This window comes from Pezoporus wallicus, unplaced genomic scaffold (genome assembly GCF_028554395.1).
Source record: "Pezoporus wallicus isolate ANWC-B61680 ecotype Strahan unplaced genomic scaffold, APGP_CSIRO_Pwel_v1 contig_14027, whole genome shotgun sequence".
NCBI lineage: Eukaryota > Metazoa > Chordata > Aves > Psittaciformes > Psittacidae > Pezoporus > Pezoporus wallicus.
The window spans coordinates 55,616-80,727 of NW_026640337.1; the positions used below are offsets into that span (position 1 = coordinate 55,616).

A 25,112-nucleotide genomic window follows, 5' to 3' on the forward strand; every position below is an offset into this window, starting at 1 on the left:
ATCCTGGCTGGAGCCTGGCACCTTGTGACTCAGCTACTGCCTGAAAATAAGCCATCTAAACCCCAGTAACACTTAAAACCACTTCTAGAGCTCTTGGTAGGAAAACCAAGCACGTGAGGCATATGTAGATGGCAGGAAGAGATAACCTTCAGTTTCTTATTTTCTTTAATAAGCATTTTCTGGCACTTCCAGCCCAGAAAGCCTCTTTCTCACAAGAGTATCCCAGATAGTTAACCCACCAGTGACTCCTGCTTAATATCAGCATGAAAACAAACATCCAGCCCTCAAGACTACGGTGGAGAAAGGCTATGTCATCATTTCTCTTCCATCACAATTCATTTAAGCCTGAAGAGAGGATGGGTTGAGGGGAAGTACCCTGGAATTCAAAACCCCAGCAATATGCCCATCACAAACTACAACATGAAGCACAATGTGCACCCCCAGAAAAGCTTTAGTATCTTGTAACATAATTTAGGATTACAAGGGGGAAAAAAGTAGTAAATGAAGCAAAGGCAATTGTTCACCTTCAGATTTCAGCTCTGAGCCCTGAACAAACAGTCCTTCCCAACACAAAGCCATCACATAATTTGTGCTGTTTAAACGCACAAATAATCACCACCCGGTAAGCCAAACTGAGGAAAGCCCTAATGTGCCTTACTTCTGCATTCCACCTAAGCCAGTGCTTCCCCTGTGACTGAAGAGCACTCCATTGAACTGCAACTTCCAGGCACTGATGTTCTGCTGTCTTTGCTCCACCTCTAAAGTTAGGGACTCTTTTACATCCCTACAGCTTGCATTTCTGCCAGCAAATTCCACACTGCCCCCATCAACACACATCCAAACAGATGGCAAGAGCATCACTGAATGCATATGGCAAGAAAAAGTGTCATTTTGAAGACAACACCCATTTAAAGTGACATTTAAAAGGAATACAAGTGGTTTCAGGTATTGCATCTGCCCTCTTCTGATTACATCACTCCTTCCTCTCAGCGTGGGGATGCTGCAGAACCAACTGCATGGACAGGAATAGTGAAATCAAAGAAAACAGAGAGAACCAAGTTTCATATCGGCATCTAAATGGAGTGCCTGACTGCTTGAAGTGCCATCAGGCAGGCATTCAGGGAAGGCGCACTCAGCTAGATGATGGTTTCAGCCAGCTGCCTCCCTTTGAAAAATGCAGAAATGGACAATTTTGCCTTGAAAAACACAAAGAAAAAAACTCAGCAACTTGGTCCATCTGATAAGCAGAAAGACTACAGAAAGAAAACTTCTGCAGCATCCTTATCATCAGCTGCTTTATCCTGCTCACACCAGGGGCTTTGTGTCCAGCTCCCCAACACAACAGGGACGTGGAGCTGTCGAAGCGAGTCCAGAGGAAGCCATGGAGCTGCTGTGAGGGCTGGAGCAGCTCTGCTCTGGAGCCAGGCTGAGAAAGCTGGGCTGGGGCAGCCTGGAGAAGAGAAGGCTCCTGAAGGGGAGACCTGAGAGCAGCTCCAGTGCCTGAAGGGGTTGCAGGAAACCTGGAGAGGGCCTTTGGACAAGGGCCTGTAGGGACAGTAGCCACCTCAGCCACCAGTGATCTAAACCTGAACTTACTTGAGGTGACAGAATATAAAGCAACAACTGAGAATGGTGAGCTCCAAGGGGAAGAGAGGTCTACCTGGCAATTTAAACATCATCTTGCCAGGCAGCAAATGAAAGGGCAAAATAATCCTGGTTAATTCGGCTCTTGAAGAACCGTAACATGGTCACCAGCATGGTCTGACACATTCAAAACACCCATTTTGAAGTGCAAGATCCTGATATGCCCAGAGTTTGAGTGATGTTAAGGACAGGCTTCCACACCAGCTCTGCCAAAACACGGCGTGGGCTCAGCTGCCTGGTCTCAATAGCAGCAGATCCCTTTGCCTCTTATGGAAAAACACAGAACAGCTGTGGAATCACTTGGAACACTCCATCCTGTGAAAGAGGGACCCGAATGGCTCCCAGCCCAGCACACCCCTTCATCTGCTGGGGAGCTGCCTTTCCTCTGGGAGCTCAGTGCTGTTTGAGATCAAAGTTCTCCCAGATCTTCTGGAGTAGGCATTAGGAGGTATCTACCATGGGAGAGGAACACAGGAGTTGAAGTCAGTAGTTTGATGAGCTTTGTCACATAAAACTTCACCAAGTTTAAATAAAGTTATTAACTGGTGTGGCTACACGGACCCTTCATGATCATCTGCACCAAGCTACCATAGGCATCAACAGGGCCACGACAAGTCCAGAACACATCAGGGAAGTCTTAACAGCAGCACAAAGCAGAAAGCTCAATGAAACATCATCTCCCTGCATGGCTGGGAGAGGCGTCAAGGAGCACCTGAGCTACTTGGAGCTTGACCAGTCCTGAGCTCCCCATCAGCACTGTCCCAAGAGCTGCTACATCCTAATGACCACAAACAAGGCAAAGCTGCCCTGGTCTGATAATCTGTTAATTCCCCTGAGCTCAGGCAGTGGAGCTTGGCCACACAGAACAAAGACAGGAGCTCGTGGCATGTGGGGTTACCAGCACAGCTAATCCACAGGCCCTTTTGGAAGTGGCACTGTATCTGTTCAGGTTGGTCTTGTGACAAACCCTGGGCTGTGACCTGGTTTCCTCTGCCCTGAGCAGCAGGAGCGGTCCAGGAGAGCTACCCAATGTGGGTCCTGCCTTCCCAACCACTACTCACAACAGGCAGGTCTGCAATGGTGGAGATGCCACAGAATCCATCAACCCATTTTCAACTCCTCTTTTCTCCCAGGAAGTCCTTCCCACCCTCTCCAATAGCAGTTTCTGCAGAACACACAGATTCTGCTGATAGAGAATGAGGAGATGAGGACTGTGGAAGCAACCTGGTCCAGTGGAAGGTGTCCCTGCCTGTGGCCGTGGTTGGAACTGGATGAGGTTTAAGGTCTCTCCCAGCACAAACCAGTCTGGGATTCCATGTTTCTAATAGCCATTTATCAGAGGTGCAACAGCACAGGATATGCAATCTCCACACTGCTATTCTTCAAGTATCAACTATTCGAGCCTGTTTCTGTGTTAAATAATTAAGAGACCCTTATCACACCCTGACTCCAGTTGTCCACATTTGTATTTTTTAAGGAGAATTAGGGAAGTGCTTTTGCTGTATCCAAAGCAAGAGGGAAGAGAAGCAAATGGGCTAACTCCTGGTGAAAGACAGAGCCTCTCCCCAGTGCTGTGAGCCAACGGAACACGTTGTGGTTGGCAGTGACCAGCTCACAGTGAACACGTTGAAGCCTCCCCATCTCCTTCTGCTGTGGCACGTGCTCCGACTCAGGCGGGTTATTCACCACAAGCCAGTGCAAAAACCCACACGGAAGCTGGGGAAGCCACAAGAACACACGATGCGAGATGGTGATGCTTAATTAGGGGTTGACAGTGTTTTCTGCTTCAACGCAGGGGTGAGGAGAGACGGAGCGACACAGGAGCTGCTCCATCACTTTTAGCTCTTTAATTACAGAAAATCTTTCCCAGGAAGTCCTGAGGTTAACTCAGCTTCTGACAACACTGGCAAACTCACACAAGCACCAGGCTGCTTTCAGGAACTGAGTCTTTCTAAGAGTTACCTATAGAAGGAAAAACCCCAATGCTACCTTATTGTCATTGGCTGCTGTAGGGCTGCTTGGAGCCCTACATGCTCTCTCTGCACAACTGTCTTTGAGGAAAGGAGGTGCCAAGGCTTTAAAAGACCCCTTTTGAACTTTGCAGAGTCTACAGAGCATGCCACATGCTGCTCCTGCCAGCTTCCCCAGCACCACAGGCTCTGGGGAGAGCAAGGAGGATGCATTCATGGGATCAGATCACCCAGGAGGGCAGGACCAGCTTTGGTTCCTGTTTTCCAGCAGCTCTGTCCCCACACTGGAGTGTGCAGAAGTGTCCACGCTGGAGCCTGGCGAAGGTCACTGCCACCTAAACACAGCCAAACCTTCCTTGTGCTGGGAGCTCCAGAGCGTTTCCCCTTCCAACATCCGGAGAGATGGACAAGAGTAATTAAAGGTGACAAAGATGTGAACAGCAGGCAATGGGAAGGGCTTTGTCAGGGGCTCGCACACCCACTGCTGGACTTGACTGGCTGCAACTGGGAGATGTGCTCATGAAGGAAGCAAGCACTGGAATTCCTGCTGCTGCTTTCCAGGCTGCAGCCACCTTACAGAGGAAAATCAGATTTAGTAAGATTGTGCATCTGGCAAGAGCCCATAATGGTCATGTCAGTGAATCACTTCAATAATCGTTCCCAAATGATGCACTGCTCATACTAAATCCACTCAGGTCATTCCCTGAGGAGCCCTTCAGGAGAGGCCCAGCGAGCTTCCCAAGTGGGACGCAGTGGCAGCTTTGCCAGCAGCAGATCCAGGGCTGCTGGAACGGACTGTTATATACAGGTCAATGCCAAACGCTACTTAATGAAAATGAGATTAATCATTCTTCATCCTGGGTTCTCAGGGATTCGATCTCCAGCCTGGCCTGACACGGATACAGATGGGCTCAGTATCCTTCAGGACACTGCCTGGATCTCTCTGCCATCCAAATGCCGCCTTTCACAGCCCCTAGGCCCCATAATCCCATTTGCTTTCCCATTTGCAGATTCAGATCTTAAAGGACAATTAATTTGCCCGAGCAGCCTGAATTCTATTTTCGCTGCCTTCCTCCTTCCCTGCAGCTGAGCTGTGACTTATTGACTGTGAAGGAACCGCAGGGTCTTTACAAGTTCAAGGCACAAGGTGTTTTTGTGTCTGTTTTTGCTGAGCTGACTCCCTCTGAAATCATCTTTGCTACCACCATTTCATGGGCAGGAGGCATGTGACAGCCAGCAAAGCTGTGAACCAGCATCATGCTGGGGATGATGTTTACATTTGATTTTTCCTCAGGCTGATAAGTTCTCTCCCATTTCCCTCTCCATCACCTTGCTATGGATTGAGCTGCTTGGGTGGAATGAGGTGGAATTCTTCTCTTATCTCTAATCTGCTCACTGAGACAAAACAATGCTGCCAGCAGCCCTTCAAAAGTCACCTCGAAGTGATCATGGCAAAGAGGGAAGAGCTGGGTGATCTCCCCAGTGCAGATGGACTTATAGGTGCTGTCAGCATCCAGCAACATGGAGAGCTCCACTCTGCTACCTCCAGCTCTGGGTGTAGTGAGACAACTTGTCATTTCAGCTTCCTAAAGCAGAGAATTCAACCCTGAATACCATGCTGGAGGCTTCTGCCCAGACTCCAAGCCATAAATGATGGGAAGGCTGCAACACATGGAACAGGAGATGCAAGAATTGGAAGTAAATCAGACACCAATTTTCCTTCCCCATTAGGCTGAGGATTTCCACCTTTGCAAGCAGTGGTGGAGACCAGCTTTGCCACCCATGTGCACCAACAGCTCTCCAATAACTTGAGTGCCTTTGGAGAAAAGGAGGTTTCCAGGTGCTCTGTCTCCTGGGTAGAGGGATGATGATGATGTGCCCTCTCCTCACCCAACCATTCCTGAAGGATCTCGGTGCTCCTGTCACCCTGCAGGCACACAGAGCCTCCACACCCACCTCTACTTGTGCCAACAGCTCTGCTATTCACACCAGAATGGGTGAATGGCCCTTGCAGTCCCTTCCCAAGGGATGAGGGTGGGGATCCAGGGAGGAGCACAGAAGCTATTTATACCCATTACATTTTGAAACACCCTTTTCCAGCATGGTGGTGAGAAAACTTACGAACCTCAGATCTGGGTTCTCGGAAAGGGACAAACTGGGGCTGTGTGCTCCTGCATGAGCCCTGCTGCTGGCACGAAAGGAGGTTTTCTCCCTCAAAGACTTTCAAAAGCTCCCTTCAGAAGCCTCTCCATGCCTCATGTCAACTTCCCACGTCTTTCTGCCCCCTCCATCCAGTTTTACTAACCAGTTCCCCTTGATACCTACTGAGTGCTTGGGGCAGGTCTTCACTGACCTGACCCATGCTCTGGCTTACCCCCATCAGATTCACTTAGCCAAAGCCCAGCACCAGCCGCCCTTGCTCAGCAGCACAAAGCCAGGGATCAGATTCTGGCTGTGCTGGTGACCCTCCATCCTTCATCCATGGCACGATCACCGTGGGGAGCGGCACGAAGGACGTGTAGGGCCGGGTCAGGAATGATGAGCTCCACCAGGCATAGTCCTGACCCAAGAGCAGCAGAGCTATTGAGAGCCAGGCCCAACCCCTCCACACAATACCCACTAGCTGCTGTCACGTTGTCCTCAGCCCTCCCAGGAGCTCCGCTTGCAAACCGAGGCTGAGTGACACAGGTTGGATGTGGCCCAAGTGAGGAGTAAGCAACTTGACTCAGGGAATCAAAGCAGCAGTGAGATGTCTGGCTCCGATTCATGTGTTTTTTACTATTAGCGTCAGGTAAGCCAGCTGCTGGCTTGTACGTTCGGAGTTACTTGCAGAGAGAAGGAAAACAAACACTCCTCCTCAAACCCAATGGTCTTGGCGTGAGCAACAACCCTGTCCCCTCCCCAACACACGGTAAGGTGGCAGAGAAGTCAGAAGGATGAAGACTATTATAACTGTTCATTGCCAAGAGCCTCTCTCAGCTGCGCCCTCAGCATCCCAGGCTGGAAGCCCACAGCAGTGCTGGGAGAATGCTCCCAACAAAGAGGTCCAAAGGCAAGCTGAGCACAGCTCTTTCCTTTCACAGCAAGGGACTGCAGCAGAAGCGCTAGGGACAGCTTTCCACATGCCTCAACCACAGCCCCTCACACAAAATTACCCCTCACATCCAGCCCTCCCAACAGCGTGTGACACCCATGTCACAATCACAGCTCCCGCTGGCATTGCTGGGGGTTTAGCGCTAATGAGCCTCATCTAAAGCCTGGGAACAAGATGGGCTGTCCTAACACAGCCAAAACCCATCCACCGCATAGGAGGCTCAGAATGAACTTGGGGCTCAGGCGGGTGATCGGGGGCATCCTGTCAGACCCATAAAATCAACCCAAGAGCCGGGCAGGGCTTTGCAGCCACACACACCTCAAAAACCAGCAATTAAGAGGTCGTTAATGAGCTATAAATTATCAGGCAGCAGAGGCAGGACTGCTTGGACAGCCCCACATGTCCAACCCTGCCAAGGGCAACCCAGAATCCTCTGTTAATGCTGTCAATGGTGCCGTCAGCCTGGGGCTTGCTCCCTGCCTCTCGAAGATAGTTTTCTGGGGGCCCCAGCAGCCCCCCCATGCAAGGCAGCCCCCCCTCAAGCAGAGGCTTTCCGGGGGGGGGGGGGGCTAAACCATTCAGGATCCGGGGGAACGGGGGCTGCTGCAGTTGGACGGGACCACGCGGTACCCCAGGGGTGGCACACTGCGGGTGGGGGCGGTTGGACTGAACCACTCGGAGCCCCCCCATGGGATCCAACGCACAACGCGGAGCACTGCCGGGAGGTACCACTTAGTCCCCCGCGGGGGGTGCAGCTGGGCTGAACCACTCCGAGCCCGAGGGGAAGCCGTGCTGCGGGGGGGTCCGCCGGGATCGGGTGAACGGCGGCTCGCGGGGGAACCGGCCGGGGGCGGTGCTGCCGCCCGGTGCTCGCAGCGCGTTACCTCCTGCCGCGTCCAGGGCCCCCGCGCCGGCCTCCGGGGGGGCACCGGCGCCCTCCACGGACGAGCCCTCCTCCTCCTCGGACACATCGGGCTCCATGGCGGGCGCTCGGCAGGCCCGGGGCAGGCCCCGGCCCGCGCCCGCCGCCTCCGCCGCGCTCCTCCCGGCCCCGGCCGCCGCCGCTGAGGAGGCTGGGAACAGCCAGCACCATAGGGCGCGGGAGGTGCCGCGGACAGACACGCCCCAGAGCTGCAGGGCGGAAGAGGTACCGGAAGTAGAGCGAGCCTTTTCCGCCGGGGTTAATCGCGACGCGGGGGCCGAGTCTGTCGCGATAACCCGCGGGCTGTGGGAGCGGGACCGCTCCGGGGCCCGACTGCGAGGCGCGGGGCAGGGAAGGTGTCTGTGCCTAGGGAGGCACCATAGAGATGTGCGGGGGGGCGGGACCTGTCGGTTGCCATGGCAGCGGGGGTGGGGCCGGCCTGGCTCGGGACACCGCTACCCTCGCGGTACCCCCGGAGGACCGGGGCCCTCTCCGAAGGGTTCGTCCTTGGCCACAGTGTCCGGGGCCGTGGCTCCACCTGGAGGTCCCGGGGTACGAGATAGCCCCGGGGTTATGGGGCGGCCCCGGAGTTATGGGGCGGCCCCGGGGGTACCGGATAACCCTGAGGGTACGGGGTAGCCCGAGCCGGCCCCGCCGGTTCTCCCGGCCGGTCACCTCACACCCCTGTGCCCCGGCCCTGGGGGACAGACGTGTGTCGCGCAGCCAGTGCTGCGGGGCTCTGGCCGGGGCCAGTCAGAGTGAGCAGTGGCGGCTCCATGGCTCCTGTTCCGCGGTGGCGGCTCGTGGCCGGGGGCTTCCGGAGGGATTGGTCCCCCCTCGACACCCCGCCGCGGGGCTGCCACCTCTCATTGCGGATCCGGTACCGGCGCCGGTTGGCGGCGGAGGCGGCCTGGAGCGAGAGCCGCGGCGTGGAGCTCGTCTCCTTCACCGCAGGGAAGCGGCTCTGCAGGAAGAGGAGCGACGCGGGGCGCGTCCCCAGGTGGGGGGCAGCGGGGACAGCACCCATCGGCACAGTCACCTTCCCCTCCTCACCCCGCAGCGGCCCCTTCCCCTCCCGGGGCTCCCGAGGAGGTGCTGGGGGTCCGGGGAAGGTGGTTGAGCCACCAGCACTGCGGGGGACACCTCCCCGCGACCCTCATCCTCCTCCTTCCCGCTTGCAGGAAGCATCTGGCTCACAAAGGGTTACGCAAAGCACCCTGGAGTGACTCCACTGCCACCAGCCCCGGAGCTTGGCTCCTTCCTGCTCAGACCCAAGGCTTGGTGAGTATCTGACCCTGTCCCTGCGCTCTGTTGTCCCCTGGGAAGCGGCTGTGCTCCGGGTCCCTCTCTGAATGGCTCCAGGACCCAATGACCTTCCTGGAGTCCTGCCTAGTAGAGGGGGATACCCTGAGGTGGGAGATCGTGGGACCCCGCTACCACAGTTCCACACCCCGAGGTGCCTCCATCCTCTGCATGGATTCCGGTGGGGTCAGAGCTCCCGGAGACCCTTGTGCAGGGTCTCCCATCTCAACATGGCTGGAGTTGGGTTAAAGCAGCTTCTGGGGGCAGCTGGGACCTGCCAGGGGGTGAGGGTTTCGCTGAAAGCAGGGACCCTGCTGATCCAGGGAAGGCTTTGGGGTTCCAGGTTGAGGACCCATGTTGAGAGGGGGGTCCCCACATTGTCAGCCAGAGGTGGGCACAGCCCTGAACCAGGGAGCTTGCAGTGGGACGAGCTGCCCCAGCACAGCCCAAGCTTTATTTGGTGTTTGAACTTCTAGAGAGGAGGTTTAGGGGAGGTATTAGGAAAGTCTTCCCAGTGAGGGGGAAGGGTCAGCTGGCACAGGGTGCCCAGAAAAGCTGTGGCTGCCTCATCCCTGGCCATGTTCAAGGCCAGGTTGAACACAGGGGTGTCCTAGCAGAAGGTGTCCCTGCCTGTGGCAGGGGTTGGAACTGGAGGAGCTTTTAGGTCCCTTCCAACCCAAACCAGGCTGGGATTCTGTGATTTTAAGATCAAAAGCCCTGCGAGACACTGGCCACGGTATGTGCGAGGCTCCCAGTGCTGGGTGTGTTGGGCTGGGCTGTGGTCAGCTCTGCCCTGATACTGCCTCTCCCGGCGGGGACATTTAGGGTGCGGGCTGGTTTCTGTCACAAACCGGCCAAGCCGGCTCCTCCGGTGCCAGCCTTGGCCTTTGGCTTGGGGCATGTCCTACTCCAGGTCCCCACAGAGACACCGGGGACAAGTCCAGGGCCTGGTGGCCCTGTGGGCTGTGCTGGTTGGTGAGTCTGGACCTGCTGCCATCCCTATGCTGTTCCCCCTGCCCCAAACTGCTGCTGCCTGTGGAGAGCCAGGGGTGGCAGTGGGATGTGTGGCTGGTTCATGGTGTCCTGGTGACAGGGCAGCAGTGGGGACAGCGAGAGGCTGTTGGTGGAAACGGGCTTGGCTCTGGCACTGTGGGTGAGAACGTGACCCCGGGGAGGGGGATGCTCTGGGTGCCCTGTGATCGCGTCCCTGGGACCTGTGGCTCACCAGAGCCCATAAACACCAGCCAGCCAGCACTGGTGACATGCCTGATCCAGGACCTGGCAGTTCAGGTCACTGATCCAGCCGGAAACCACCCCACCACCATGCTGGGGCTCCTGTGTCTTACTGGGGTCCTGCTCAGCCCCAGCCACGCTCTGGGCACGTGTGTCCCCACGTGTCACACACCACCGGGTGCCAGGCAGGCACTGGGGCTGGTTTCGGTGGCTCATGACGCAGAGGGGAGGCCTGGACTTTGCCCTCTGCTCACAGCCTCGCCACTGGGACCATTGCTGAGCCTCGGGTGAATGATTACATTGTCCCTCCTGGGGCTGCTAGGACCTGGGCCTCATTCTGGGGGTGCAGCCTGGTGCTGTGGTGCAGCTCCAGTGAGGGGCTGGGCATGGAGAGCCAAAAAACCTCTGCAGTTTTCCCATGGGATCCCTGCTCAGCGTTCCGAAGGCATTGCCCACAGGGTGGCAGCATCTCTGATGGCCCCTGGTCCCACCGGAGCTGCCCCAAGGGAGCTGTGAAGTTTTCCAGCTTCACATGGCACCAGTGTGGAGGCGGAGGGTGGCTGAGGCGCGGTGGGGGAGCCATCGTGGCTGTCCAGAGCAGTGCCCTGGGCTCTCCCCCTGGAGAGGAGCAGGACCACAAGGTCTCAGTCATGGAGATGGTTCCTGAGGGTCAACACTGGCACAGGGTGCCCAGAGAAGCTGTGGCTGCCCCATCCCTGGCATTGTTCAAGGCCAAGTTGGACGGGGCTTGGAGCAAGCTGCTCTAGTGGAAGGTGTCCCTGCCTGTGGCAGGGGTTGGAACTGGAGGAGCTTTAAGGTCCCTTCCAACCCAAACCATTCCATGACTCTGTATGACCCACCTGCCCTGCATAAAAGCCATCCACATGTCCAAGGGGACAGAGATGGATCCCCCTGGGGGGTGATTTGGGAGCTCTGGGTTTCAGGACCTGCTCCCACATGGGCCTGGCCAGGCTGCAACGTGGTTGTAAGTCCTGGTGCCATGGCGGGTGTCCAGGGAGCCTGCCCCTGGCATCCTCACACTCAGCTTTGCTTCTGCTCTTTGTTTCAGCTCCGAGTGGGATTGAGGAGGAGCCGGCGCTGGTTCCTGGCCCCTGGGCAGGGCTGGCTGTGCTGCCCGGCTGCACTCCTCTGCTTGCGCTGGTGCGTGGCCACCATGGAGGAGATGGTGATCTGGGAGCAGCACACGGTGACGCTGAGCAAGGTGACCACAGCCTGGGGTAGCCATGGGAGGTGGGGGCTGTCTATGCCTGACCCCCCTCTGCCTTGTCTCCATTAGGACCCTCAACGGGGCTTTGGCTTTGCTGTCTCTGGAGGTCGGGACCGTCCCGACAGGGTGACTGGGGACACAGCGGTGGTTGTTTCAGATGTGGTGCCCAAGGGACCAGCGGTGGGAAGGCTTCAGTGAGTGTGTGGGGATGTGGGGACGTGGAGGGTGCCCATTGCCAGCAGGGACAGGGAGGGCAGTGACCCATGGTTGTGTTTCCCTGCCAGGAGGAAGGATCACATCGTGATGGTGAACGGCCTTTCCATGGAGAACGTCTTGTCCTCCTTTGCTGTCCAGACACTTAAAACCTGTGGCAAGATTGCCAACATTGTGAGTGTGCCCTGGTGAGGCTGGCATTGTGCAGAGGACCACACTGGACCTGTCCCGCATGCCCCAGGGCTCTCATTCGGGGCTTGGAATTGCTGTAGAAACAGAACCATAGAATTGTTTGGGTTGGAAAGGACCCTAAGCCCATCTAGCTCCAACCTCTGGCACAGGCAGGGACACTTTTCACTAGAGCAATGTGTTCCAAGCCCCTGTGTCCAACCTGGCCTTGAACACTGCCAGGGATGGGGCAGCCACAGCTTCTCTGGGCACCCTGTGACAGCACCTTAGCACCCTCACAGTAAAGAACTTTTCTGCCTTATGTCTCACCTGAACTTCCCCTGTTTAAGTTTAAACCCATTTCCCCTTGTCCCCTGTATCCTGGCAGAGATGGCTGCACCCACCATCCTCTTCTTCTCCCTTTCCACCTGCAGACACTGAAAAGACCAAAGAAAATCCACCTGCCTGTGAGAAAGAGCAGCCCTGGCTCCTCCAGGGTGCCCCGGCGCTGCGACTCGGACGAGGATTGTGGGTTACCCAGTGCAGGTCCAGCCCTGCACTGCTCCCAGGATGACCTGGACCACAGCCAGGGCTACGATGGGGACTCATCCAGCGAGAGGAGCTCTGGCCACCACCAGGATGAACATCGCCACCACAAGCCGATGTCCCGGCGGCGAAGCAGTGGCTCGGATCGGAGGGGCTACAGCCAGCGCCACTTTGCCAACGGGTTTGGCCATGAAGAGACCACCAAGGGACTGGCCCTGGTGTCAGGCTTCAAGCGGCTGCCACACCAGGACGTGCCCATGAAACCCATCACGTCACTCCTGGTGAAGCAGAAGCAGGATGAAGGTGAGGTCCCTCCTGCCCACTTTGTCTCTGGGTCATGTCACTCAGTTTGTGGCCATGCATCCCACTGGGTGGAGGTGATGGCAGGGTTGGTGCCAGGGTCTGGCAGTGTGTGCCGTGCTGGGTGCTCCAAACCCATCTGGCCTCAGCCTGGGATTGCAGAGCTCAGCTCTGGGGCTTGCTGGTGCCCCAAGAGGAGCCAGGGTGGGCTTATGGGGATGGTGATGGGGTGGGACCTCAAGGGGGTCCTGCATCTGCCTGGGCTCTGCACTGTCCTGGGCTTTCTCCGGTGCAGAGTATGGCCTGAAGCTGGGAAGTCAGCTCTTCATTAAGCACATAGTGGAGAACGGGCTGGCGGCAAAGGGCAGCTCCTTGCAGGAGGGAGACCTCATCCTGAAGGTATGGGGGAGCCATGATGTGCACAGTGTATGCTGGGGGTCTCATCTTCCCCTCTTTGGGGGGGCTCATCCCTGGGTAACATCACTGCAGGGATGCATCCACCCCTGTGTCCCATGGCACATGGCCTCCTGGGCCCCAGGAGCTCAAATGTTCAGTGTGTATGAGGTGTAACAATGCTCAAAGTATTTGGAGAGGAGGAAAGGGAGGGAGTCGCTTCCTTTGCACGCATGGGCCAGGCAGACCTGTGGCTGCTGGGACTTCCAGAGCAAATGTGAGGGATATAATCCCAAAAACCCAGTTGGGACTGGGAAGGTAGCACTTGGAGCATCCCATTTGAGTGGGGCTTCCCTGGGGCAGCTTTCCCCAGTGAGGTCTCTTGCTCTGCCCCCTCCAGATCAACGGAGTGGCCAGTGGGGACATGTCCCTGGCTGACACCCAGCAGCTCATCGAGCAGATGGAGGGGACCCTGACCCTGCTCATTCTCCGGGACCACCGGCAGTTCCTGGTCAACATCCCTGACATAGAAGATAGTGAGAGTGACAGCTCCCATATGGATGGTGAGGGGACACGGTGACGGGGCCATGGGTCACATACCCAGCACAGGGACTGGATGGTCACTAATGCATCTTCCCTCCTGTTGCTGCAGATATCTCTGACATTAACTCTGAACTGTCCCATCTTCCGCTCCCTGAGACCTCCCCACAGCCTCCAGCTGCTGCCACTATGAATTCATCCCCGTAAGCCCCATTCTGTGCTCCCAAGCCCCTCTTCCCTGGCATCCTCCCTGTGCTCTTTGCCTGGCTGGAGGGGCTGCCAGGCAGTGCCCGACTTGCTCCTCTGTTTCTGCTGCCACTGCCTCTGACTCCCAGCACCTACTGACCTGCCTACATCCTGCTTCCAGGGAGAGGAGACAATCGGACAGGGACCCTGCAGCCGACACAACTGCTGCCAATGCTCCGGGCCCTGGTGAGTGAGCTCAGACCAGGCCAGGGAAAAGAAAGGCTCCAATGGGCTCCTCCAGGCTCCCTTGTGCCTGGTCTCCCTGTGCTTTGTCCCACGCTCTGAGCTCCCTTCACCTCCTGTCCCACCCCTTCTCCTTCACTGCAGACCTGCTGGGAGCTGTGGAGGGGGATGCTAGCCAGAGCCCCCACACCAGCCCCTCTTCCCGTGCTGCCTGCAAGGATGGGTAAGGCTGTGGGAGATGGGGAGTGGCTCTGGGGCAGGGCTGGGGTCACAGGGTGGGTGACATGGCCCTGCCAGGCTGACCATGGCTCCCTGGGACAGGAACACTGCTGACTGCAGGGCTGTGCACTTCGTGAAGGCCAAGAGCGTTGGGCTGCAGTTGGCCGGGGGGAACGACGTGGGCATCTTTGTGTCGGGTGTACAGGATGGCAGCCCTGCTGCCAGCCAGGGTGTCCAGGAAGGGGACCAGATCCTGCAGGTACCCAGGGCTGGGAATGGCTCCGAATGCTGCTGCATGTGGGCTGGTCCCAGCCCTCCCTGCTCTGATACTTCCACAGGGTTTGGGTTTCTCCTGCTGGGCATTATTTCAGGGCAGTGCTGGTGCCCCACAGCCATTGGGCTGTCTCTGCGGGCACTGTCTGAGAGGAGGGTCATAGAATCCCAGACTGGTTTGGATTGGAAGGGACCTTAGAGCTGTTACAGCTCCAGCCCCTGCCACAGGCAGGGACACCTTCCACTGGAGCAGCTTGCTCCAAGCCCCTGTGTCCAACCTGGCCTTGGACACTGCCAGGGATGGGGCAGCCACAGCTTCTCTGGGCACCCTGTGCCAGCGCCTCAGCACCCTCACAGGGAAGAGCTTCTGCCTAAGAGCTCATCTCAGTCTCCCCTGGGGCAGGTTAAAGCCATCCCCCTTGGCCTGTCCCTACAGGCCCTTGTCCACAGTCCGGTCTACAGCACTCTGTAACACCCACTGGGGTCCAGGTGCTAACTCAGCTGCCCAGAGACTCTCCCCAGTGTTACTGGGGATTGTAGCAGACACTTTGGTGGTAGGGATGAATTTCCTCTCCCACCTGCCTGCTCACTGCTGTCCCTGGGATCCCTGCTGGTACCCATGCCCTACTTCCTGCTGGCAGTGCTGTCTAAGTGCTTTTCCATGGCAGGTGAACAGCACCAGTTTCCAGAACCTGACCCGTGAGGAAGCTGTAGAGTATCTCATGAGTCTGCCACCGGGTGAGGACGTCACACTATGGACCCAGAACAAGCAGGACAGTGAGTGATGACTGGAGTTATCCTGGGCTTCTGCTTCCCCATCCTCTGTCTCTTCTGAGCAAGCATCAGAGCTGCCATGGCCCTTTCTTCCCCTGCAGGGTAGTCTGTCCTCCCTGCACCCCCCTCCTTCTCCTCCCCCAGAGGGCTAATGAGAGCAGACCAGGCCATCCTGGCCCCATTTGTGCTTCATCATCCTGGAGCATGGGAGATTTCTGGCACCATGGCTCAACCTGGAGAGGCCAGGATGTGCTGGGGGGTCTGGTCCTGTCCCAGCATGCCTGAGAGGTGTCCCCAGCATGCTCCTTAGCAGCAAGGGGTGTGGTAGAGGCTCCAGCCAAGCTCCTTCCCAAACCTCTCCAGCACTTTCTTCTCCAGCATCTTCCTCCTCAGCCACCTTTTTCCCTGATGGTCCCTTTCATCCTGGGCTCCAGTTTACAGGAAGGTGATCTCTTCCAATGTGGGTGACTCGTTCTACATCCGGACACACTTTGACTTTGAAAAGGACACTCCATCAGGGCTCAGCTTCGTTCGTGGGGATGTGTTCCACGTGCTGGACACACTGTACCGGGGCCGGCTGGGGAGCTGGCTGGCAGTGCGCATGGGCAGGGACCTGCAGGAGCAGGACAAGGGCATCATCCCCAACCAGAGGAGGTAGGGATGGAGCCAGGAGCCAACATGAGCAGAGCCAGGGGATGGCTCCCCAGTGAGGCTGGGATGTGGGTGGCTTGCAGGGGCTGGTGGGAAGTGTGAGCTGGTGAAATCCCTTCTCAGTGATGCTCTGGCTGTCCAAGGTCCTGGAGGGAAGAGGCTACCACAGTCTCATCCAACCATGCCACTGAGCAGGACACTGGCTTCTCCTGCCCCACTCCTTGGAGCCTGGTTCTGATCCCTTTCCTCTTGCAGGGCTGAGCAGATTGCCAGTCTGGAGTCCATGCTGAAAGCCACGTCCAGTGCCAGCCTCTCTGGAGCGCGGGCCGAGTTCTGGAAGCTGCGGGGCCTGCGGGGAGCCAAGAAGCTGCTGCGGAAGAGCCGGGAGGACCTGTCTGCCCTCACGAAGCAGGGCCACTACCCGCCCTATGAGAGAGTGGTCTTGAAGGAAGGTGGGCACCAGGAATGAGCTCACCTTGGGACTGCCCCATGGGGAGTCCCAGGCCCATGAGCAGGGCTGAATGCTGGGGTGCCGTGAGCTTTGCCTTCACCCCAGCTCCATGAGCAGGTCTGTCTTCTCCCCACAGCCAGCTTCAAGCGGCCAGTGGTGATCCTGGGTCCCATCACAGATATTGCCATGCAGAAGCTGAGCACGGAGCTGCCTGAGCTGTTTGAGATTGCCCGTGAGTGCCCCTTGTGCCAGGGGATCTGCATTTGGGAGCTCTTGACCTGTTGCTCTGTCCCAATCCTGCCTCATTGCCCTTCTCCATGACACCCCAACACTTTCCTGGAGTCATTCACCCTCTCCTGATGCATCATGATCCCAGGTAGATGCCGGACATGCCCCTCTCCCATGGAGCCAGGCTGAGAGAGCTGGGCTGGGTCAGCCTGAGAAGAGAAGGCTCCTGAAGGGGAGACCTTAGAGCAGCTCCAGTGCCTAAAGGGGCTGCAGGAAACCTGGAGAGGGGCTTTGGACCAGGACCTGTAGGGACAGGCCAAGGGGAATGGCTTGAACCTGCCAGAGGGGAGACTGAGATGAGCTCTTAGGCAGAAGCTCTTCCCTGTGAGGGTGCTGAGGCACTGGCACAGGGTGCCGAGAGAAGCTGTGGCTGCCCCATCCCTGGCAGTGTTCAAGGCCAGGTTGGACACAGGGGCTTGGAGCAAGCTGCCCTAGTGGAAGGTGTCCCTGCCCATGGCAGGGGCTGGGACTGGAGGAGCTTTAGGGTCTTTCAACACAAACCATTCCATATTTCTGTGATTCTGTGACACATCCTGGGGCTGCTGGAGATGCCACATCCCCCCCAGCCTCTCTCACACCACATCGCCATGTCCTGCAGCCAGCCTGCCCCGTGACGGGGCATCAGCCAAGGTTATCAAGATGGACTCAGTGCAGCAGATTGCAGAAAAGGTGAGAGACCTTCCCCGTGTCCTCAGAGCTGGGTTGGCCCAGAGGGAGTGCATGGCCCTCGTCACTGTCCCTGTCCCCAGTGGGGCTGATGGCCATGTCCTGCCCCAGGGCAAGCATGCTTTGTTGGACATAACACCCTCAGCTGTGGAGCGTCTCAACTACGTGCAGTACTACCCAGTGGTGGTGTTCTGTGAGCCTGAGAGCCGTCAGGGCATCAAGGCCATGCGCCAGTGGCTGGCTCCTGACTCTAGGAAGAGCTCCCGGCGGCTCTATGCCCAGGCCAGCAAGATGAAGAAGCACTGCAGCCACCTCTTCACTGCCACCGTCAGCCTCAGCAGCAGCGCCTGGTACGAGGCCATCAAGGACATTGTCAGGATGCAGCAGAATCAGCCTGTTTGGACAGCAGCAGAACAGGTACAAGGAGAAGCTGGGGCTGCCCCGTCCCTGGCAGTGTTCAAAGCCAGGGTTGGACAGGACTTTAAGCAAGCTGCTCTAGTGAAAGGTGTCCCTGCCCGTGGCAGGGGTTGGAGCTGGATGAACTTTAATGTCCCTTCAATCCAAACCAGGCTGGGATTCTATGATCCCCATGGTGAGGCTGGAGCTCCAGCAGGCAGTGACAGGGCACACGCCCGTGTCCTGCTTGCAATGGGGTCCCAAGTTTCTGTCATCCCCCCCTGCAGCTGGATGTGGCACTGGAGGACAGTCTGGACCTGCTGAACTCATCATCAAGGGCAGCACACTCGGGCTACCTGACCTGTGACAGTCGCGCCAACAGTGACTATGAGGACACGGATGGGGAGGCTGATGCCTGCACCGACGGCGAGGCCGAGGATGCCCACAGCCAGGAGGGGCTGTCGCGCTCCTCTGAGCCAGCACAGGCTTCCCCAGGCTATAGCCTGAGGGATCAGGTGAGTGCCCCCACACTGCTACAGGGAGCTTCTGGGACTACCAGGGCTCATTCCTATCCCGTGGCACAGGCACTTTGTCACATCGAGCTGCTGCAAGCTCCAGCTGCACATCCATGCCCGGCTCTGGTTTTCCATGGGGGAACATAGCCCAGACCCAGGCCAGGGCACAAATCCTGCCCTTATCTCTGACCTGTACATCACTCCGGTCTTTCACAGATAACAGAGGAGCAGCAGGAGCAGCAGCACTACAGCAGCATCAGGTACTCTGCACACCAATGCCAGCCTGTGAGGGGAGGTTCAAGCAGCAGCCTCAGGGCTGGGGAAGGGCCTGAAGAGCCCAAGGTGCCAGCTGTGCCTGCCCTGTCCCCACCAGTGGCAGAGGCATCACCACAGCTTCTCATCCCACAGGGAATACGAGCATGCTGCTGTGAGGAAGAGGTTCACACAGGCCAGAGATTACTCAGATGAGGATGAAGGCTATGAGTGGGGTCCAGCTACAGACGTGTAGCCCTGCCACTCCCCCATGTATCATGCAGGCAGCGCCACACAGTGCCCTGCAGTTCCCAGTACCAAGTGCCTTCTTCCCTGTTTTGGCCTCTACTGCTGGAATAAAAGGGATGTTTTAACCAGGATGGGCTGTTGATGTGTGTGCTGGGTAGCAGCACACAATGGAAATCCATGGAGCAGGGTGGCCATGGTGGGACTTCCAACATCTAACACTAGAGCCTCCCCTGCTCCCAAAACACAGCCTCCCATCTTCCCTACAACGTTTATTTTAACACCAACCTGGGCACAGCCAGGTCAGCACCACCTCAGCCGCGGGGTGAAAACACAGCACCAGGGCTGATCATTGGGCTCATGATCCCGGGCTCCCAGCAGGATGTGGGCCTAGGCAGTGCTGTGTCCTGTGTTCCCCTTCTTCACACCGAGAGCTGAAACCCAGACACGAGTTCAGAGCGGCTGCAGGCACCACCAGGCAAAGGCAGAGGTAGTTTCCCAGCTCAGTGCAACTGACTGCACCCCCCAGGCTCTTGGCAAAGCCAGGAAGGAGTGGATGCCAAGGGTGCTGCTGGGTCTCCCTTGGGGTGCCAGCGTGCACCCACAAGTGGGTGAGCCCTGCAGTTGCGCTTCTAGCACCAGCCCCACACGCAAAAGGCACCATCGGTGAGTGTAGAAGTGCTATCTGCAGTGAGCACATGGGTGACACCTTTCATGTGGCGTCCCCTCTCCTGCCGGCACCAGGCCAAGGTGAGGGACCCCGTGAATGGCCAGAACAGGCACTGTGAGGTGGGGAGGAGGTGCCCAAACTGTGGCACCACCGGCACTGACACTGCTCAGGCCCCCAGAACCTCCCCCTGTGTCCTGAGTACAGCTGAGGAGGTGCAGGATTAGACTCCGCCGGGGACCTGAGGCTCTGCTGAGGGTGCTGGGGCATGAAGCAGAGCTTGTCCTGTCCATGCAGCCCCAGGCACGTGCAGCAGCAGCCAGGCTGGTGCTCAGAGGAAGAGGGGCTGCTCCTGCCCTGTCAGCAGGCGGTACGTGGAGGCTGGCATCGTCTTGATGTGGACCTGGGCAGAAACACACACATCAGCTAGGGATGCCAAAGCCCAGGCTGCAGGGTGCTGCTGCCAAACCAGCTCCGTGGGCAGCCCCAGCCCCAGCCCCAGTTCACCTCACTGACAGCCTGCGTGAGGATCTGGATGATCCTCTCGTGTGGTGTTGCCACCACACTCTGTCCGTTGATCTCGATGATGCGGTGCCCCACGCGGATGCCGCCTCTCTCTGCAATGCCCCCGCGCATCAGGCTGCAGATCTGGGCAGGGAAAAAGGATCAGAGCTGTGCCCACAGCCCAGGGACAGGAACAACGGCTCCCAAACCCCTGCATCTGGGCAGGCTCCCAGTAAGAGCTCTGCACTTGGGCGTTTCTCCTTCAGCACACAGCAAGGGCTGGGATGTCCCTCTGCATCACTGCCACTGGGGCCATGTGCTGAGCTGCAGCACACAGACTTCTGCTCCCCTGGCTCCCCCCATCAGAGCCCATCAAACCCTTGTGCTCCCATCTGGGCTGCAGTCAGAGCTCCTTCCTGGGGCAGCAGCTAGTGGGCTGCAGCGATTCCACACCCTCCACTTGCCCATCAGCTTCCACTGGCCCTGGAAATGCTCCTCTGCTTTTCCAACACAGCCTCAAGAGCAGGGAGCAGCTGGAACACGGGCAAGAGCAACAACGTCCCTAAGGACATGCCACGAAAGCCAGAAAGAAAGCACCACCCTGAAAGCAAACAGCAAAGGAGCACCAGGGTGACAGATCCAACCCCCGATGCTGCAGGAGAGCTCTCAGAAGCCTTCTCCTGTAGCACAAGCAATGGTTCTTTCCCTGTGGAAGCCTGAGGAGCACTGGAACAGTGTGGACACAGCCAGAACCGCGTGGCTCCTGCAGAAGAGTGACTGGAGCCCTTGGCACACTCCAAGAACTCACCACACCGTTCTCAACACAGAAGCCCAGCTGGTACTTGGAGTCAGGGCGCCGGATGACAGCTGTGGTGACAGGGGGACAGTGCACAATGTTCAGTGTCACCTCTGTCTGGTGCTTCAGCTCCTGAAAGATGGGACATGGCTTTGTCGGACACTGGCAGCTGTGCTGAGGGGTGACGCAGCCATGGTGCTAAGGATCAGCAACCTGTGTTCAGTGGGGAAACGGAGGCACACACAGGGATCTGCCATGCTCAAATTCAGGGAGAATTTGTAAATCCAGTCCAAGATGTCTCACTCTGCCCTGAGGCCACACTGTTCTTGCCCTAAGCTCCTTCCTGCCTGAGAGGTAGAAGATGTAACAGGTTCACAGAATCCCAGACTGGTTTGGGTTGGAAGGGACCTTAACATCATCCAGCTCCAACCCCTGCCACGGGCAGGGACACCTTCCACTAGGGCAGCTTGCTCCAAGCCCCTGTGTCCAACCTGGCCTTGAACACTGCCAGGGATGGGGCAGCCACAGCTTCTCTGGGCACCCTGTGCCAGCGCCTCAGCACCCTCACAGGGAAGAGCTTCTGCCTAAGAGCTCATCTCAGTCTCCCCTCAGGCAGGTTCAAGCCATTCCCCTTGGCCTGTCCCTACAGGCCCTTGTCCCAAGCCCCTCTCCAGGTTTCCTGCAGCCCCTTCAGGCACTGGAGCTGCTCTCAGGTCTCCCCTTCAGGAGCCTTCTCTTCTCCAGGCTGACCCAGCCCAGCTCTCTCAGCCTGGCTCCAGAGCAGAGCTGCTTCAGCCCTCACAGCACCTCCATGGCCTCTCTGGACTCCCTGTTCCCTCCAGCTCAGGAACCTGCCTCCTCACCCACCCTCCTCAGGCACTTGAACGCTGACACAGCAAGTTTTGTCCCCAGCTTTGCCCCTGCCTTGTCACATCCTTTCCTCCCAAGCACTCAAGAGCAGGAACTAGGATGAGAATGGGTCCCACGCTCCTTCCTGCTCTGCCCCACAGCCTCCTCTCACCTACCCCCCCCCCCAGCCAGAGCATCGGGGGGTACACCCCGGTGTTACAGACACTCTCGGGCACATTCAGAAGCAGTGGGGCTGCCGCTCATCCCTGCCAGCACTGGTCCTGCTGGGTTGGAGGAGGCTCACCCGGATGATGCTCTGGCATGTGGCGAGGGGCAGCCCCACCAGGCTCATCCCGTTGATGCACATGAGGCGGTCCCCGATGCTCAGCTCACCCGACCTCTCTGCAGGGCCCCCATGCATCAGGTTGGCGATGACCACCGTGGGCAGGATGGAGCCCCATCCCGACTCCACGATGGCAATGCCTAGAATCTCCCCCTTCTGCTTCCGGATGCAGACCTGCAGAGGGGTGGCACGCATGGATTATGACCACCAGTCACAGGGTGCATGTGCCAGCATGGGTGTCCTGGGGAGCCACGGAGGGGGTGACCACACTGTTCCACCCCTCCAAAGCAGCTCTTACGTCCTTGCAGTTCTCCTGCTGGGAGAAGTGGCTCAGCTCTGCATTGTATTGCTCCTGCTCTTCCAGGGTATGGCTGTACTGGCGAGGGCTCAGCTCGCCTGGGTCGATGCTGTTGGCCTCCAGGAAGCGCTGGTAGGCGACTCCGAATGCCTGCCCAATGGCCTGAGCAATGACCTGGGCCTAAGGAAAGAGAAAGGAGTTGTTTGTCCCCATAGCTCTTGGCCAGCAGCTGCCAGCACCCTGCAGTGGCCAACACTGTGGCTGAGAACTCCAAGGCATCCTCAATCCTTCCACGCCTGAAGGCGTGGGCCCCAGCATGATGCCAGTTTTGTCACTGGACTCTTCCATGTCATAGATCATAGAATCCCAGCCTGGTTTGGATTGGAAAGGACCTTAAAGCTCCTGCAGCCCCAACCCGTGCCACAGGCAGGGACCCCTTCCACTGGAGCAGCTTGCTCCAAGCCCCTGTGTCCAACCTGGCCTTGAACACTGCCAGGGATGGGGCAGCCACAGCTTCTCTGGGCACCCTGTGCCAGCGCCTCAGCACCTGAGGTGCTCAGGTGGGCTCCTTCCTCCTCCCTGTGCCCACTGCAAGCCCCCAGCATGGAGACCCAGAGCGCTTGGTCACATTAGAGCAGGATGAGGCCCAGGCTCCCGGTGTAACCCTCCCAAGTGCCTCTCCCTCCTCACATTGGCTGAGTGGAAGACGTGGCAGATCATGGTGTAGAGCCGCTTCTCCCCCGCACCCGGCGCCTGCCGTGGCAGCTTCCGCCGTGCCATGAGCACCACGAGGGAGCCGATGTCGGCGATGTAGGAGATGGTCTGCAGGGAGTGATCCATCATGGCCTCCTGTAAGGGGCAGAAACCAGCTCTATGCCTCAAGGGACAAACAGCTCCTTCATCAGGGGCTCGCCCCGCTCAAGCTGGGAACCCAGTGGCTCCCAGGAGGTGCAGTTTACATGAGAAGCTTCATGTGAGCACACAGAGAGCTGAGGGACACCTCCCGTCTGTGTGAGCTGACCATGGAGAGCCCCACATCCATGTGGATGCTCCCTGCTCACCTGTGTGTCAGCCGTGAGCACCTTGATCCTCTGCGTGGAGACAAACAACTCCACCTCTGTCATGGGCTGCGACTCCCCCTCCGGGGCCTGGAGGACAAAGCACCCGGGTCACTGCTGCTGCTGCCGGGGGGGGGCCTGCCCCACAGCCAGGAGGTCCCTGCGCAGGTCCCCAGCGGCGCCCCACACCCATGGGGCACCAGGCTCATGACAGTTGTGCCCCTTCCCTTCGTGCACCTTGATCCTGTCCACTGCCTCCTGGGCCTGTGCCATGCGGACACTGGTCGGGGGATTCCGCTCAGAGATCAGTTGCGTGGAGCCCAGGTACTTGGCTCCAAAAATCACACCGTCCAGCAGATCCTCCGGCTCACAGGGGCCTGGAACTGAGGTATCCGGAGGGACTAAGCAGGGGCTGGTCCCCCCCACCCCAGAGGTACCAAGTCCTGCTGCCCGTTAACTGTGTTCCTACACATGGCACCTGGCAGACAGCCCCTGGCACCATCGGTTAAACCAACTCTGCCCCAGGGCTGCTTCCTTCTGGAATTCTTCTTTCTCCCTTCCCGAGCCTGAAACCCACCCATTGCCCCCTCCCCAATCCCTGGAGCACCCCCATTTGCTCAGTGAGGGACTGAAAGAGCTCCCTGGAGTCTGCAGCCACGTTCCCATCCTCTATGGGCGCAGAGCTGGGTGCTCCCTCCATGTCCTTTAGCCCGGGTCTGAGGAGGAGGTGGTGGGTCAGGACTCACCCTCTTTGAAGGCCGGGTGGGAGGATGGAGGTTCCCTGCCCTGCAAAGCAACAGCAAAGCAGGTGAGGCTGCGGCCGGGATCCCGGGGCTCAGCCGTGCGAGCAGCCCCTGCGCTCAGGCAGCCAAAGCCAGTCCCGAGGGTCAGATCCGGGCACCCGAGGAGAAGCCACCCCTGGCTCCCCTCCGCCCCCACCAGAGCCCCGGGGCACTCACGGTGACAGCGCCCGGCGGCGCCTGCTCCTTCTCCGGGGCGGGTGACAAGGACACCCAGGCTGGCTCTGGGGAGCAGTCCCGGGGGCTCTCACTGCTGGAGCCGAGCTCGCTCAGCTCCTCTGCACAGCGCCCGCTGCCGCAGGCTCCTTCCTCCGGGCTCCCCGCAGCAGCCGGCTCCTCCTGAGCCCGAAGCACTTCCAGGCTGGCCCCACACAAGACACTGGAGCAAGCCAAGGGGGTCCCGGCGCCGGGCTCGGGCAGGCCCCCCTCGTGGCACAGGAGGCTCAGCAAGTCCTCCCGCTCGGCCTCGGCGAACAGCAGCCCGTGGCAGGGCCGGGAGCAGGCCGAGTGCTGGGCGCAGCAGCGCCGGGTGTCCAGGCCCCGGCCCGTGGCCACGTGCAGCGGGCACGGCAGGCACCGGCCCCGGCACCGCCTGGCCCGGCTCCCCGCCGAAGAAGCGGTGGCAGCGCCCGGGCCCTGCTCGGAGCAAGGGGGGTCGCAGAGGCTGGGGTCGAGGCTCTCGAGCTGCCCCAGCAGAGCTCGCAGCTCCGGGACTTCGTCCTCCGCAGCCTCGTCCAGCTCCATGCCCGCAGGGTCGCTGCTGCCAGGGGCCGCGAGGGCGCTCCCAGCACCCGGTTCCCAGCTCCCGGGGCCCCGCGGCCCCGCGCTCGCTCCCTCCTCGTCCATGGGCCCTCCCAGGCCGCGTCCGCTCCCAGAGACCGCGGGAGGGCCCGGGACGGGTCCCCGCCGGCTCCCGGGGCCGGGCCCTTCCTCCCCGGCCCTTCCCCGGTCCCCTTCGCCCGGCCCCAGCTCTCTCCTCTGCCCTGTGCCTCCCGTCCCCGGTCTCTCCTTCCTGCCCCGGTGCTGCTGCCCCCGCCGGGGCCCGGCTCTCGCCCCGTCCCTTGCCCAGACTGAGCTCCTGCTC

At 58.8% G+C, this 25,112-nt stretch overlaps 3 protein-coding genes across 6 annotated transcripts in view; 1 reads left to right on the forward strand and 2 right to left on the reverse strand.

Moving 5' to 3' along the window:
- The window catches only part of PIP5K1C (phosphatidylinositol-4-phosphate 5-kinase type 1 gamma), a 32,733-nt gene extending 24,850 nt beyond the window's left edge, over window positions 1-7,883 (reverse strand). For all 4 annotated transcript variants that reach the window (XR_008973429.1, XR_008973427.1, XR_008973428.1 and 1 more), the window contains exon 1: window positions 7,593-7,883. Coding sequence is in view for 1 of the 4 variants with exons in the window: in XM_057418726.1 (XP_057274709.1) it covers window positions 7,593-7,689 (97 nt within the window). In the remaining 3 variants the exon portion in view is untranslated. The remainder of the gene's footprint in view (window positions 1-7,592) is intronic.
- A 420-nt stretch (window positions 7,884-8,303) lies between these two features.
- Window positions 8,304-18,847, forward strand: TJP3 (tight junction protein 3). Its single transcript, XM_057418781.1, has 21 exons — window positions 8,304-8,630; window positions 8,812-8,911; window positions 11,235-11,387; window positions 11,463-11,587; window positions 11,678-11,780; window positions 12,209-12,623; window positions 12,916-13,019; window positions 13,414-13,576; window positions 13,666-13,756; window positions 13,921-13,985; window positions 14,127-14,205; window positions 14,304-14,460; window positions 15,143-15,251; window positions 15,683-15,902; window positions 16,155-16,351; window positions 16,487-16,582; window positions 17,237-17,307; window positions 17,416-17,721; window positions 17,988-18,215; window positions 18,432-18,475; window positions 18,624-18,847. Exons 1-21 carry the CDS (start codon window positions 8,407-8,409, stop codon window positions 18,721-18,723), a joined length of 3,150 nt encoding a protein of 1,049 aa, XP_057274764.1. The 5' UTR covers window positions 8,304-8,406; the 3' UTR covers window positions 18,724-18,847.
- Window positions 18,848-19,447: 600 nt separating this feature from the next.
- On the reverse strand, window positions 19,448-24,874 carry APBA3 (amyloid beta precursor protein binding family A member 3). Its single transcript, XM_057418787.1, has 10 exons — window positions 24,188-24,874; window positions 23,975-24,014; window positions 23,466-23,611; window positions 23,232-23,318; window positions 22,861-23,019; window positions 22,171-22,350; window positions 21,834-22,046; window positions 20,693-20,812; window positions 19,888-20,028; window positions 19,448-19,783 (listed from the first exon to the last, which is right to left on the reverse strand). Exons 1-10 carry the CDS (start codon window positions 24,872-24,874, stop codon window positions 19,712-19,714), a joined length of 1,845 nt encoding a protein of 614 aa, XP_057274770.1. The 3' UTR covers window positions 19,448-19,711.
- Between the last annotated feature and the right edge of the window lie 238 nt (window positions 24,875-25,112).

Excerpts from the sequence above, each read along its gene's own strand:
- APBA3 (XM_057418787.1), bottom strand. The coding sequence starts at position 24,874 with ATGGACGAGGAGGGAGCGAGCGCGGGGCCGCGGGGCCCCGGGAGCTGG. Across the intron at positions 24,015-24,187 it reads CGCCGCCGGGCGCTGTCACC|GGCAGGGAACCTCCATCCTC; the intron begins GTGAGTGCCCCG and ends GTTGCTTTGCAG. Across the intron at positions 22,047-22,170 it reads AGCAGGAGAACTGCAAGGAC|GTCTGCATCCGGAAGCAGAA; the intron begins GTAAGAGCTGCT and ends ACCCCTCTGCAG.
- TJP3 (XM_057418781.1), top strand. The coding sequence starts at position 8,407 with ATGGCTCCTGTTCCGCGGTGGCGGCTCGTGGCCGGGGGCTTCCGGAGG. Across the intron at positions 14,461-15,142 it reads AAGGGGACCAGATCCTGCAG|GTGAACAGCACCAGTTTCCA; the intron begins GTACCCAGGGCT and ends TTTCCATGGCAG. Across the intron at positions 15,903-16,154 it reads ATCATCCCCAACCAGAGGAG|GGCTGAGCAGATTGCCAGTC; the intron begins GTAGGGATGGAG and ends TTCCTCTTGCAG.